Source organism: Oryctolagus cuniculus, chromosome 1 (genome assembly GCF_051225735.1).
Source record: "Oryctolagus cuniculus isolate XC-2025 breed Fujian yellow rabbit chromosome 1, ASM5122573v1, whole genome shotgun sequence".
Lineage (NCBI taxonomy): Eukaryota > Metazoa > Chordata > Mammalia > Lagomorpha > Leporidae > Oryctolagus > Oryctolagus cuniculus.
In genome coordinates this window covers 59122135-59137600 of record NC_142867.1, presented here as the reverse complement: position 1 = coordinate 59137600, position 15466 = coordinate 59122135, and the positions used below count along the sequence as shown (strand labels likewise).

Genomic DNA, 15466 nt, shown 5'->3' with positions numbered 1-15466 from the left:
AGTAGTTCTAAACATGTTTAGGATCTAATAATCCTATTTTTAATTTTTATTTCAGAAAGTAGTCTTAAGAAAGGAAGACAAATCCAAATATTCACTCTGCCTCTCCACCTATTTATCAGTCCCTAGGAGGCAGCCTGGCTGTTTCCCATCACCTTCTAGCAGAGATGGTATTTTAATTAATGTTATTGAACAACTACATGTAACACAATATAATGACTGAATTCTGGGCTAAAAACAAACAAAAATAACCTTAAAAACAACCTTGTGTGTAATGACTATTTCAACTTGTGAGGACCCACACAAACAAGACAAATTTTAACGAAATTTTTAAAACCTATCTTTCAGGATCCTTATAACCTAAACCAATAAGCTGATAGGGTAAGGATATACCCTATTATATTCCGTTATACTTATACTCTGTTGCCAAATATATAATTTGCAAAAGCCAAATCCAACCTTCTGTAACTGAATCCCTATATGCATTTATGGTAGCCCACCTTTAATTTTTGTGTCATTAATGTTTATTTCAGAAATAAAACTCTTGATCATTAATCACCCGCATAGTACAACAACAACAAAAAAACACAATTCCAGAGCTGTCTCTTGTACCTGTCAAAGCCAACACAATGCACCATAAGCAGACATATCCAGTCACATGTATTTTCACCTGAGGAAGAATTCTTCTTGTGATGAAATGCTTTGATTTGAATTTGAACTAGGAATTCACATCCTTATAAACTGTAAGCCAGTGACAAGAAATTCTGTGTAATTTAGAGAACGATTCATCTTTCCAAAGACAATACTTACCTAACTATTTGAATTTCAGAATATTATAAGAGTAGATAATTTTGTTTTCAAAGCAGTTTGTACAACCTTTACATTCTGCCAGCCAGATAAGCTTCTTTAATGGCACATCAGACAATTGAGAAAGTGCATTAAACCTTTAAAGCTCCAAGGTCACATGTTAGTAAGTTCATTTCCTGATACCAGGCCTCAGTGTTGAGCCTCAAGCCGTAGGGAGCAGCTTATTCACATTGATGAGCATTTTGAATTTAGGCCAAAAGAGAAAAAAGTCCACAGATCTAAGCTCCTACCATAACAGTCTACCTACATTCCAGGCACAAGTTTCTAAAAGACCCATAGCTAATGAGGTTATAACTTGGCTCTGTCTTGCTCTTCATTCAAGGCATAATTCAATCCGAAGACAACTCAACCTGTCAAACCCAGACTTCAATATCCAGCAGCTTCAAAAGCAGGAGCAGTTGACTGGAATTGGTAGAATTAAACCGGAGTTATATAAGCAGAGGTCACTGGATAATGATGATGGGAGAAGGAGTAACAGCAAAGCTTGTGGAAAACTGAACTTCATTTTAAAATATGACTGTGACTTAGAGCAGCTCATAGTGAAGATTCACAAAGCTGTCAATTTGCCGGCCAAGGACTTTTCTGGGACTTCAGATCCTTATGTCAAGATCTATTTGCTTCCTGATCGGAAAACAAAGCACCAGACTAAGGTTCACAGAAAGACCCTGAACCCTGTTTTTGATGAAGTGTTTTTATTTCCGGTTCCCTACAACGACCTCGAAGCACGAAAGCTTCACTTCTCTGTGTACGACTTTGACAGGTTCTCTCGCCACGACTTAATCGGACAAGTGGTAGTGGAACACTTCTTAGACTTGGCCGATTTCCCCAGAGAGTGCATCCTTTGGAAGGATATCGAATATGTCACCAATGTGAGTCCAGCATTTCTTCATTTGGGGTGTGGTGCAGTGGGCTTAGAAACAGATTATTTATACATTATTTTATTGGGAGGACAGAGTATAAAATTCATGTCAATATACATGTTGCTATTACTTTAGAATGTCATTGTATTGTTCTAAAACCAGGTCTTTAATGATACGCATTTTGAAATTTCTAAGAATTATTCATGGAAACAATATTAAGGAGTAACTGTTACTGTCTCTTCTACTTTCTGATTTGTAGCTGTTCTCTAACAGATAGCAGATATGACCTGACCTTCATATCACATTTTCTGTGGAGCTTTCTTAGGTTGCTTGTGCTAAGTGGATCCTGGAATTCTGTTAACTGGAGTCTGCAGCTAGGAGACCAATGCCTGACTCTAGGAGCATTAAGTGCTTGCCTATGTTCTCAAGTTGGCTCGATAGCATTCTTGGATAAGATGCTGAAGTTCAACCCTAGAAGCAAAGGTAGTTAAGAAGACTGGGCACCACATTTTTAAATGTGAAATTCACAGAATCAAAGTCACAAGGAGACCAATCCGGAAAAAGCTACATATAGTGAGAAAGCTAATCTAGGGAAGATCTGTTCAGCTTAGAGCACAGGAGAGAAGGCAGGGCTCTGTGCAGTGGTACCATAAATCCATATGTACGTTTCAGACATAAGATCACAGGGGTGATATTTTCACTCAATTCACATCCTTTTCTCTATCCTACAGAGGTGTATTGACACTCTGGAAATAGAGAAGAAAATTGGATTTTCTTAGGTAACTTTGATAGTTTAAAACCACTTGTTTCTTTCACCAACGTGGTCCCACCAAGACAACTGTGATAGCTTGTTTTCTTAAATACAAGCCCTTCCAAAGACAGCGTAGCTCTCTTCCTCTTCCTTGGTGTCCAAAGATACGGAGCACCACCTGCCACACTCAGCTCAGTCACTGATTCAGCTTGAGTTTGGAGACTATTGAGTAAAAGACTGTCACTTTGCTTAGGAAGAGGACACACAGAATCTTTCTCCAGTGACCAAATATTGCCACTTTTTGTGAACTGGGGGCCTCAACTAAACTTTGGATTTTTTTTTAAAGATTTCTTTATTTATTTGAAAGGCAGATTTATAGAGAGGCAGAGGCAGAAGCAGAGAGAGATCTTTGTCCTCTGGTTCACTTCCCAAATGTCTACAATGATCAGAGCTGGGCTGATCCAAAGCCAGGAGCCAGGAGTTTCTTATGGGTCTCCCACATGGGTGCAGGGGACCAAGGATTTGGGCCATCTTCCACTGCTTTCCCAGGCATATTAGCAGGGAGCTGGATCAGAAGTGGAGCAGCGGGGCTCAAACTGGCGCCCATATAGGATACTGGCACTGTAGGCAGCGGCTTTACCCGCTATGCCACAGCACCGGTCCCTACTTTGGCTATTTTTTTTTAAAGATGTGTATCAGAGAGAGAGGGACAGACAGAGATCTTCCATCTTCTAGCTCTCTTCTAAAATGGCTGCAACAGCCTGGAGCTAGGAGCTTCTTCCAGGTCTCCCACATCAATGTCAGGGGCCTAAACACTTGGGCCATCCTCCACTGCTTTTCCTAGGTCATCAGCAAAGAGCTGTATTGGAAGTGGAGAAGCCAGGATGCAAACCAGTGCCCATATGGGATGCCAGTGTTGCAAACGATGACTTTACCTGCTATGCCACAACACTTGCCCCCACTTTGGCTGTTGTAATGGACACCTTCTTTCCACATGCCACAAGGTACCAGTGCCAGCTTCCTGCTATCCAGATAAGCAAAGTATAGTATGGGAAAAGGAGGAACTGGCTGTTATCATTATGATGAGAAAGGAAAAGATGAGACATTACAGAGAAGAGCAATTGATGAAACTAAAATGCTTTGGATACTGGAAAAGAAATCGACCTGTTCATTGTGAGAGGCTATAATATATGCAGACCCAGAAATGGATGCTGGGGAAAGCAAGGATTATCTTCCAAATTCCAATTGCCTAAATTAGGAGGCATCACAACAAGCATTACCAAAACAAAGTGGCAGGCTGCTTATACTGTGGTAGGAATGGCCCCAGAATTAACCTCCTCACTGAGATGTTTAGCAGGGCTCCTGGGGTACAGAAGCTGGGACACAGGCTGCTACCCATAGTGACGATCCTTGGACTGAGACCTGATCTCAGAGTGGAAGGAGGAGAGGTGGGTCCTATCATCTAGTGAGATGTCAATTTATATCTTTTGAACAAATGGATTCCATGAAGTATCTGGGGAGGTTATAAAGCTCAGTGGGGGTTCCCTTCTGGGGCTGTGTGGCTACAGCAGCACTGAGTGCACTGTGGCTGATGCAGATCTAGATATAACTGATCCCTGGTGGGACTGTCTCCCTGAGCAGGTTCCCGAGGGACAAGGATATAGGGTGCCAGGCTGTAGAGACCTCTGATCAAGATCACTCTCATTTCAGCTCTCTCCTTGGACTAGGTCTCCTGTCCACTGATGGAAAATCCAGAATTTCTGTAGTTAAGGAAATTGTGAAATTATTTCTCAATAAAGAAAATGACATGAGGCTAATGGCTTCAGATTTCCCAGTTGTTTCTTCAAACAATAAATCTGAGCATTTACGTAGGCCTTCTGGAGGGTGCAGGAGAGGAGAGGTCCTGAGAACACAATTACAGATTATTTCACAATCTTCCACATACATTTTTAAGTTACATTTTAAAAAGTTTGACTTGGGGCTGTTTTTTTTTTTTTAATTTGTTTCTTAAAAATTTATTTATTTATTTGAAAGACAGAATTACAGAAAGAGAGGGAGAGACAGAGGGACAGAGGAAGAGGTCTTCTATCCATTGGTTTACTCCACAAGTACCTGGAATAGCCAAGCCAAAGCCAGGAGCCAGAAGCTTCATCTGGGTCTCCCACATGGGTGACAAAGGCCCAAGTACTTGAGCTATCTTCTGCTGCTTTTCCCAGACCATTAGTAGAGAGCTGAATCAGAAGTGGAGCAGGCCAGGACACAAATTGGCATCCATATGGGATGTCATTGCAAGTGGTGGCTTTACCTGCTATGCTACAACTCTGGTCCAAGCTATGTTTTTTTGTGTGTGTTGTTGTTTTTGTTGTTTAATGTGACTTTGTGTTGAAACTGACCATAAAGATCTGAAGTTTTGGTGCCAGCATTGTGGCACACTGGGTTAAGCCGTGGCCTACAATGCCAGCCAGTGCCTGGCTGTTCCATTTCCAATTTAGCTAATAAGCCTGGGAAAGCAACAGAGGATAGCCCAAGTCCTTGGGTCTCTATCATCCATGTAGGAAACCCAGATGGAGTTCGATTCCTGGCTTTGGCCTGGTCCAGCCCCAGCCATAGCAGCCATTTGAGGAGTGAACCAGTAGATGGGAGATCTTTCTTGTCTCCCTTTCTTTAACTCTGCCTTTCAAATAAATCTTTAAAATATATTTTCAAAAAGACCTGAGGTTTGCCAAGAGTCATTTTTATGTAATAGTGTGCATATAATATAGTGTGTGTAATATTCACATACAGATTAATGAAGGAATAGGTAAATGAGCAGGTGTGAACCTCCAGCTGAAGAGTTGGTAGAACATTACCAAAATATTTTTGCTGACCCTTATATTGGCAACCTCACCATGTGCTTGCACTGTCCTGAGGTTTAGTTATGTTGTAAAATACACTCGTATGTAAGGCAGTATAGGTTATGGTTTTGTCTGCTTCTGCTTTTCATATTTCTTCTTTGTCTTGCTTTTCTTGGTCAGTGAACACCGATGGTAGCACTTAACCCTAGGAATGAATGGAGCAGCAGAGGTTTCTGTATTTCCATGGCTATATACTAATATATTGTACGAATATGACAAGTTAGCATTCTTATGTTGGTGAAATTTAAGATGTTATTGGTGTTTTGTGATTGTGAATAATACTGTGGAAGATTGTTGTATACATCTCTTGGTTCATATGTGCAATAATTTCTCCTGGGTATATTCCTGATAGGGGAAAGGAATACACATGTTTAACTTTTCAAGGTAGCGACAAGGTCTTTCCCACAGTGGCTCTACTAATTGATCCTCCCATGGTGAGACATGACAGCTCCTGATGCTCCACTTTCTCATCAACTCTTGTACTTGTCACACTGATAAATATGTGTGTGTGCATGCATGTAAAATGAAATATTGACAATTCCTCAGTTGCCAGGGTGGATCATCTGTTGATATGTTTATTGGTGATGCATGTTTCCATTTTCCTGGGTAAGTGAAATATTTATCAAGCACTTTAAAAATTTATTTATTTGAAAGAGTTATGAAAAGAGGGAGAAAGGGAGAGACAGAGAGAATCTTCTATCGACTGGTTCATTCTCCCAAAGGACTGCAACTGCCAGGGCTGGGCCAGGTTGAAGCCAGGAATGTGGAACTCCGTTTCCCACATGATGCCAGGGCCCAAGCTTGCGCCATCTTCCTCTGTTTTCCCAGGCTCATTATCAGGGAGTTGGATCATAAATGGAGGAGCCCAGACTCAAATCAGCACTCATGTGGGATGCCAATGTTGCTGGTGGTGGCTTAACCCACTGCACCACAATGTCAACTTCCTTATTCAGCACTTTTTCCTATACTTTTCTTTTCCTTATTTATTTATATGTATTCTTTACAGTCCTCACAAAAATCTATATTGATTTTTTTGTAATATAAACATAATCTCTCAGGTATGGCTATCTTTGTATTCAGACTATGGTTCCTTTTGATAAATAGAGGTTCTTATGTTTAATAAATAAACATATCAATATTTCCGACTGTATTAGAAAACTTCAAAAAGTTCATGGAAAATGTAGTTAAAAGATAAATTTTGGAGTCAGTGCTATGGCATAGCTAAAGCTGCTTCCTGCAGCACCAGCATCCCTTATGGGCACCAGTTCAAGTCCCTGCTGCTCCACTTCCAATCCAGCTCCCTGCTAATGCAGCTAGGAAAGCAGTGGAGAATTGCCCAAGTGCTTGGACCCCAGCGCCCACATGGGAGACCTGGAAGAAGCTCCTGGCTCTCAGTTTTGGCCTGGCCCAGCCCTGGCCATTGCAGCCATTTGGAGAATAAACCAGTAGATGGAAAATCAATCCCTCCCCCACCCCACCCCACCCCCCGCCCACATCTCCCTCTCTTTCTGTAAGTCAGCCTTTCAAATAAATAAATCTTTTCAGGTGAAAAAAATTGAAATCAGGGTGGGCATGTGGTATAGTGGGTTAAACTGCTGCTTGGGACCCACAATCCACGTTAGCATCCCTGGGATCGAGTCCCACCCGTGCTTTCTAATCCAGAGTTCCTTCTAACGTTCCTTGGAGACAGCAGATAATGGCGCAAGGACCCGAGTCCCTGCCACCTATGTGGGAGACCTGGATATACTTTTTGTCTCCTGGCTTCTGCCTGACCAGCCTAGCTGTTGTGGCCATTTGGGGAATGAAGCAGTGGACTGAAAATCAGTCAGTCATTCTCCCTGTTGTTTGATTTTTCAAATAAACGTTTTTTTAAATAATTGAAATTTATGAATGTAAAGGTGACTTGAGATGTCACCTGCTGCCTCCCAGGGTGTACGTTAGCAAGAGCCTGCAATCAGGATATGGAAAGTAGGTATTCCAAGCAGTATCTTTCTTATTTATTTATTTATATATTTATTTTAAAGATTCTATTTATTTATTTGAGAAGTAGAGTTACATACAGTGAGAGGGGAGGCAGAGAGAAAGGTATTCATCTACTGGTTCACTCCCCAAATAGCTGAAATGGCTGGAACTGCGCCGATCCAAAGCCAGGAGCCAGGAGCTTCTTCCCGGTCTCCCACATGGGTGCAGGGGCCCAAGCACTTAGGCCATCTTCTGTTGCTTTCCCAGGCCATAGCAGAGAGCCAGATTGGAAGATGAGCAGTCAGGACTACAACTGGCGCCCACATGGGATGCCGGTGTCACAGGCAGAGGGTTAACCTATTGCGCCATGGTGCTGGCCCCTCCAAGCAGTATCTTAACTGCTAGACAAAACACCCACCCCTCAAGGCTTATAATTCTCCCTGAGGATTTTCCATGTCTCTGCTCAGGTTTATTGTTAAATACCCACATGTTTTTTATTATTTTAAATGGATTTTTTAAGGTTTATTTATGGGGTCAGTGCTGTGGCTTAGCAGGTAAAGCAGCCACCTGCAGTGCCAACATCCCATATGGGTGCCTATTCGAGACTGGGCTGCCCTACTTCTGACCCAGCTCTCTGCTATGGCCTGGGAAAGCAGTAGAATATGGCCCAAGTCCTTGAGCCCCTGCACCCGTGTAGGAGACCCAGAAGAAACTCCAGGCTTCAGATCAGTACAGCTCCGGCTGTTGCTGCCATTTGGGGAGTGAACCAGTGGATGGAAGATCTCCCTCTCTCTCTCTCTCTCTGCCTCTGCCTCTCTGTAACTCTGCCTTTCCAATAAATAAATAAATCTTTAATAAAAAAGATTATTTATTTGAAAGGCAGAGTGTCAGAGATAAAGGAGAGAAAAAGAGGGAGAGATCTTCCATCTACTAGTTCATTCCCCATATGGCCACAATGACTGAGGCTGAGCCAGGCCAAAGCCAGGAGCTTCTTCAAGGTCTCACATGGGTACAGAGGCCCAACAAGTTGGGCCATGTTCCGCTGCTTTCATAGTCACATTAGCAGTGGGTTAGATTGGAAGTGGAACAGCCAGGACTTGTGACTTAACCAGTTACACCACAGTGCCAGCCCCAAAATGGGATCTTTTCTAAGACTGCATTTTATATCTATTTCTGGAATATAGCTAATATTTTGCATATTTATTTTCTTTTTAAAAAAATATTTATTTTATTTATTTGAAAGAGTTACAGAGAGAGGTAGAGACAGAGAGAGTCTTCCATCTGCTGGTTCACTCCCCAGATGGCCATAACTGTGCCAATCCAGAGCCAGGAGCTTCTTCCAGGTCTCCCACATGGGTACAGGGGCCCAAGAACTTGGGCCATCTTCTTCTGCTATCCCAGGCCATAACAGAGAGCTGGATCAGAAGTGGAGCAGTGGGACTCAAACTGAAGCCTGTATGGGATGCTAGCACTTCAGGTCAGGGCGTTAACCCACTGAACCACAGTGCCGGCCCCATGCATATTTATTTTCTGTTTGATGTGCTTATAAAGCTCTTATTTATTCTTATAATTTTATTGTAGACTTGTAAATTTTCAGTAATTTGTGAATTATGAGTTTTGTTTCTTCTGTCTTTAAAATATTTAAAAATTGGGCCTGGCACTGTGGTGCAACAGGTTAACACCCTGGCCTGAAGCACCAGCATCCCATATGGGTGCCGGTTCAAGACCCGGCTGCTCCACTTCCAATCCAGCTCTCTGCTATGGCCTGAGAAAGCAGTGGAAGATGGCCCAAGTCCTGGGCTCCTGCATCTGCGTGGGAGACCCAGAAGAAGCTCCTAGCTCCTGGCTTAGGATCGGTGCAGCTCCAGCTGTTGCAGCCTATTTGAGAGTGAACCATTGGATAGAAGACTTCCCTCCCTCCTTCCCTCCCTCCCTCTCTCTTTCTCTCTCTCTGCTTCTCGTCTCTCTGTGTAACTGACTTTCAAGTAAAATAAATAAATCTTTTTAAAAAATAAATAAAATATTTAAAATAAGTTTATAATTTCAACAAAAATTGTGAAGTAGTGTAATGAGTTCCCATATGCCCCATGCCTAGCTTTCCCTATTAGTAACATCTCATATAAGTATCATGTATATGTCACAGTTAATGAAGAACCCGCCTCCCCTATCTTTCACTTCTTCCAGTCTATGGTAATCACCACTCTGTGTTCAAATGAAGTTGTTGCTGCTGTTGTTGCTTGGGTTTTGGTTTTTAAATTCCCATGTGACATTTATTTGTATTTCCGTGTTTGGCTTATTTCACTTAATGTGATGTCTCTGTCTGCAACCATTTTTCTGCAAGCGACACGATTTTGTTCTTTAGCATGATTGAGTGCTATTCAGTGGTATATGTACCATGACATGTTCTTTATTCATATGCTTCCATATATTGATTCCCTGTCTTGGCTATTGTGAACAGTGCTACTATGAACATGATGGAGCTCATATTTCTTTGATACAGTGATTTCGTATATACTGGATACATGCCCAGTAGTGGCATTGCTAGGTCATATGGCAGTTCTGTTTCTAATTGTTTTTAGGAAATCTCCATACTGTTTTCCATAGTGGCTATATTAATTTATATTCTCACCAACAGTGTGTAAGAGTTCCCATTTCTCCACATCTGTTCTCTTTGTTTATCATAGCTGTTCTGTAGTGTGAGTGTGAGGTGATATTTCATTGTAATGTGGATTTGCACTCCCTGGTGACCAGTGATGTTGAATATTTTTTCATACATTTATTGGCCATTTGTATTTCTTCTTTCAAAGAACTATGTATTCAAGTCCTTTGCCAAAATTTTTTAACAATTTTTTATTTATATAAGGTGAGCAAATTTCATGTATGTCATAAATACAGATTTAGAAGCATAGTGATACTTCCCACCCATACTCCACCCTCCGTCCTACTTCCTTTCTTATTTTTTCTTTTAATTTTTATAGTTTATTTTATAATCATAAGATTAAACCTTTGTTTATTTGAAAGGCAGAGTGACACAAAGTCAGAGACAGAAGGAGAGCAAAAATGAGAGCTTTCTTCCTCTGGTTCATTGCCCAGATAGCTGTGATGGCTGGGACCAGTCCAGGCCAAAGCCAGAGCCCAGAACTCTATCTAGGTCACCCACATGGATGGCAGGGGCCCAAGCACTTGAGCTGTCCTCTGTTGCTTCCTCTGGTACATTAGCAGGAGCTGGATAGAAAGCAGAGCAGCCGGGACTCACATCAGCACTGCAATAGAGGTTGGCAGCATCACAAGTGATGCTGCACCATGCTGACACCCTTTGTTAGTAAAATGGTGCAGTCTTATCTATGGTGGAATCTACACCCCAGACACCATACTAGAATTTAGCCCCTGCTGCCATTGCTGGAAGCTAAGTGGCCATGTGGCCCAACCACTGGTGTCAGCTCCACTTGCATCCTAATGGGATTCGCTGTTCCTACTTCCCTGCCTGCCCCCGGCAAAGTTTTAAAGGACCTGTTCTTGAACACGTGGCTCTCTTTCTCTCCATCTCTGTCTCTCTTGCTGTCTCTCATAAGCTCTCCTTCTCCCTCTTTTCCTTCTTCGCCCCTTCTTCCAATCTATCCGGTTTTCTCCAATAAACCCTTTCCCTTACTCCAGTGTTTGGTGTGTTTTGTGGCAGCAATACAGCCCTTTGCCCATTTTTAAACTGGATTAGTTATTTTTTATTGTTAAGTTGTCTGCATGCCTGATATATATAATATATAATATTATATATTTATATATTATTGATTGATTAATTATAATTATATAATATATTATATTATATATTAATATATAATCTTTGATATGTCTTGAGTTGATGTTTGTAAATGGTAGGAGGTAGGGCGCTAGCTTTATTCTTCTGCATTTGTATGTCCAGTTGTGCTAGCAGCATTTGTTGAAAAGACTATCCATTCTCCAATGGATGTTCTTGGACTTTGTAAAAAATCAGTTGGCTGTATGAAAATGGATTAATTCTATTCCATTGACCTGTGTCAGTTTTTATGCCAATACCATGCTGCTTTGATTGATAATTTTGAAGCATACTTTGAAATCAGAGATTGTAATGCCTGGAGTTAGATGATGTTGTTTTGCTCAGGGTTGCTTTGGCTGTTCTGGGTCTTTTGTGGTTCCATATGAATTTTTGGATTCTTATTCTCATTCTGTAAAGAATATCCTTTGTATTTTGCTAGCTACTACATCAAATCTATAGATTGCTTTGGGTAATATGGATATTTTAATGGCATTAATTCTTTCAACCCATGGAAAAGAAATGACTTTCTATTTTTGTATGTTCTTGATGATTTCTTTCATAAGTATTTTGTAATTTTCATTACAGAGATCTTTAATTTCTTTGGTTAAATTTTTTAAGGTTTTTATTTAATGAGTACAAAATGTCATATGTGCAGCTTTTAGGAATATAGTGGTCCTTTCCCCCATTCCCACCCACCCACCCTTACTCCCATCCCACTTCCTACTCCCTCTCCCATTCTATTTTTCATTAAGATTCATTTTTAATTGACTTTTTTATACAGAAGACCAACTCTATACTAAGTAGAGATTTCAACTGTTTGTACCCACATAGACACTCAAAGTATAAAGTACTGTTTGAAGATAAGTTTTACTGTTAGTTCTCATAGTACACCTCATTAAGGACAGAGGTCCTACATAGGGAGTAAGTACACAGTGACTCCTGTTGTTGATTTAACAACACTCTTATTTTGGACATCAGTGACTTGACATGAGCTGCCAAGGCTATGGAAGCCTTTTGAGTCCACAGACTCTGTCAGTATTTGGACAGGGCATTATGCAAAGTGGAAGTTCTCTCCTCCCTTCAGAGAAAAGTACATCTTTGGTTAAATTTATTATTAAATGTTAAATTTTTGTAGCTTGTGAATGGAATTTATTTCTTGATTTCTCTATCAATAAGCTCATTATTGGTGTAAAAATGCTACTTTTTGCTCTGTTGCAACTTTATTGAATTGTTTTATCAGTTCTAAAAACTTTTATTACAAAAGATTATTTATTTGAGAGGCAGAGTTGCAGACAGAGGGAGGGAGAGACAGAAAGGTCTTCGATCTGCTGGTTCACTCCTCAAATGGACACAACGGCCTGAGCTGGGCTGATCTGAAGACAAGATCCAGGAGCTCCTTAGAGGTCTTGCACATGGATGCAGGGGGCCAACCACTTGGGCCATCTTCTACTGCTTGCCCAAGCCATCAGCAGGGTGTTGGATTGAAAATGGAGCAGCTGGGACTTGAACCAGCATCCATATGGGATGTCAGTGCTGCAGGCAGAGGCTTAACCTACTACACCAAAGCACCAACCCCCTAACAGCTTTTTGATGGAATATTTAGGTTTTTCCATGCACAAAATTATGTCATATGAAAACATGGGTATTTTGACGTCTTCCGATTTTGAAGGCATTTATTTTTCTTCCTTAGCTCCTCTTGTTAATACTTCACGATGTTGAATAAGAGTGGTGAAAGTAGACATAGTGGCGCCGGCACACCGGGTTCTAGTCCCAGTCGGGGCGCCGGATTCTGTCCCGATCGCTCCTCTTCCTGTCCAGCTCCCAGTGTAGCCCGGGAATGCAGTGGAGGATGGCCCAAGTCCTTGGGCCCTGCATCCACATGGGAGACCAGGAGAAACACCTGGCTCCTGGCTTTGGATTGGCACGGTGCGCCGGCTGAAGCGGCCATTGGAGGGTGAACCAACGGAAAAGGAAGACCTTTCTCTCTGTCTCTCTCTCTCACTGTCCACTCTGCCTGTCTCCCCCCCCCTCCAAAAAAAAGTAGACATCCTTGTCTTGTACTCAATGGAAGGAGAAATGCTTTAACTTTTTTCATTCAACATGATTTTGGTTGTGAGTTTGTCACATAGCCTTCATAATTTTGAGGTATGTCCCTTCTGTACCTAATTTCTTGATCAGCATAGCCCTGACTGTTAATGAACAACTTAATACATTATCCCTCTTAGTAGTTTTTTTATCTGTTCTACTTAATATGACTGGTTTAGATCTGTTATTGATGCACAGTTATTCTTAAGTGTTGAAAATTAACTGAAATATGATCCCTGTTGAACATGGTGGTGGGAATGGGAGAGGGAAGAGATGTATAATTTGGGACATGCTCAGGCTGACTTGCCCCAAGTGGTGGAGTTGGAAGCATACCAGGGGATTCCAATTCAATCCCATCGAGGTGTCATGTACCAATGCCATCTCACTGTTCCAGGTGATCAGTTTCAGTTCACAGTTGGTCATGGTGAAGGGACTGGGAGTCAAAGGGAACACATAAACAAGTCTAGTACCTGCTAACGCTAACCGATGGAGTAAATAAAGGGGAGAGTGATCCAACATGGGAAGTGAGATACTCAGCAGACTCATAGAATGGCAGATGTCCTAAATAGCACTCTGGCCTCAGAATCAGCCCTAAAGGCATTCGGATCTGGCTGAAAAGCTCATGAGAGTATTTCAGGCATGGAAAGCCAAGACACTCTGGCAAAAGATCTCTGCGAGTGAGATCCCAGTGGAAAGAACAGGTCATCAAAGAAGGAGGTACCTTTCTCCGAAGGGAGGAGAGAACCTCCACTTTGACTATGACCTTGTCTAAACAAGATAAGAGTCGGAGAACTCAGAGGGCTTCCATAGCCTTGGAAACTCATGACTGGAGCATAGGGAGATTACTGATGCCATAGACAGGAGTGTCAATTGGTAAAGTCAACAACAGGAGTCACTGTGCACTTACTCCTCATGTAGGATCTCTATCCTTAATGTGCTGTACATTGAGATTTAATGCTATAACGAGTACTCAAACAATATATTTCACTTTGTGTTTCTATGGGGGTGCAAACTGTTGAAATCCTTACTTAATGCATACTAAACTGATCCTCTGTAAAAAAAAAAAAAAAAAAAAAAAAAAAGAGTTTTTATCACAAAGGGATGTTGAATCTTAACAAATGCTTTGGCATCTATTGAGATGGTCATATAATTATTTATTCATTCTGTTTGATGTGATTTATGATGTTTATTGATTTGAAAATGTTGAACCACCCTTGAATCCTTAGGATAAATCCCACTTAATTATAATGTATAATCTTTTTGATGTGGTGTTGGATTCGCTTTGCTAATATCTTATTGAGAATTTTTATTTGTTCACCAAGGATAACAGTCTATAGTTTTCTTTTTGTGTTGTGTCTTTGGGGTCAGAATATTACTGGTCTCATGAAAAGAATTTGGCAGAGTTCCATCCTTTTCAATATTCTGGAATAGTTTGAAAAATATTGCAGTTAGTTCTTCTTTAAATATTTTGTAGAACTCAGCAGAAAAGCCATTAGACCTTGGGCTTTCCTTTGATGGGGGATTTTTTTAAGATTTATTTATTTACTTTGAAAGTTACAGAGAGAGAGGGGAACAGAGAGAAAGCTGCTCTGCTCACTCACTTCCTGGAGGGCTGCAGTTCCAACGCTGGGCTTCATCTGAGTCTCCCATGTGGGCTGCACTGGCCATCTGCTGCTGCTTTTCCCAGGCCATTAACAGGAAACTGGATTGGAAGTGGAGCAGCCGGGACACGAATTGGTGCCTGTATGGGATGCTAGCATCACAGTCAGTCACTTTACCAGCTACACCTCCATACCAGTCCCTGATAGGAGACTTTTAATTACTGCTTCAATCTTATTACTTGTTTATTTTTTTCTGATATGCATACTGTTTATTTACATTCTATAATTGCTGTTATTTAATTCACAGACTAAACTTTCCAGTATAATGCTAAACAATAATTATGGTAATAGTCATCCTTCCAGTTCTTCCTTGGGTTAAATGAAATGCTCCACATTTCTATAGAGTACAGTTTTATTATCTGTATATTTTATGGATGTCTTCTTGTTAAGAATGTGGGCATTTGGCCCAGTAATTGTGATACCAGTTGAGGTATATGTATGTCATCTCAGGGTTACTATGTTCAAGTCCTACCTCTGTTTCAGAGTCCAGCTCTGAGCCAGTGCACATTTTGGGAGGCAGCAGGTAATGACTCTGATACTTAGGTCCTTGCAACCATATAGGAAAACCGAATTCTGGGCTTCTGGTTTTGGCCTGGTCC

At 41.2% G+C, this 15466-nt stretch overlaps 1 protein-coding gene across 9 annotated transcripts in view; it reads left to right on the top strand.

The window, feature by feature from the left end:
• SYT9 (synaptotagmin 9) overlaps nucleotides 1-15466 on the top strand; it is a 219527-nt gene that overhangs the window by 74541 nt on the left and 129520 nt on the right. For all 9 annotated transcript variants that reach the window (XR_007910949.3, XR_016218765.1, XM_008265569.5 and 6 more), the window contains exon 3: nucleotides 1187-1733. Coding sequence is in view for 7 of the 9 variants with exons in the window: in XM_008265569.5 (XP_008263791.4) it covers nucleotides 1187-1733 (547 nt within the window). In the remaining 2 variants the exon portion in view is untranslated. The remainder of the gene's footprint in view (nucleotides 1-1186; nucleotides 1734-15466) is intronic.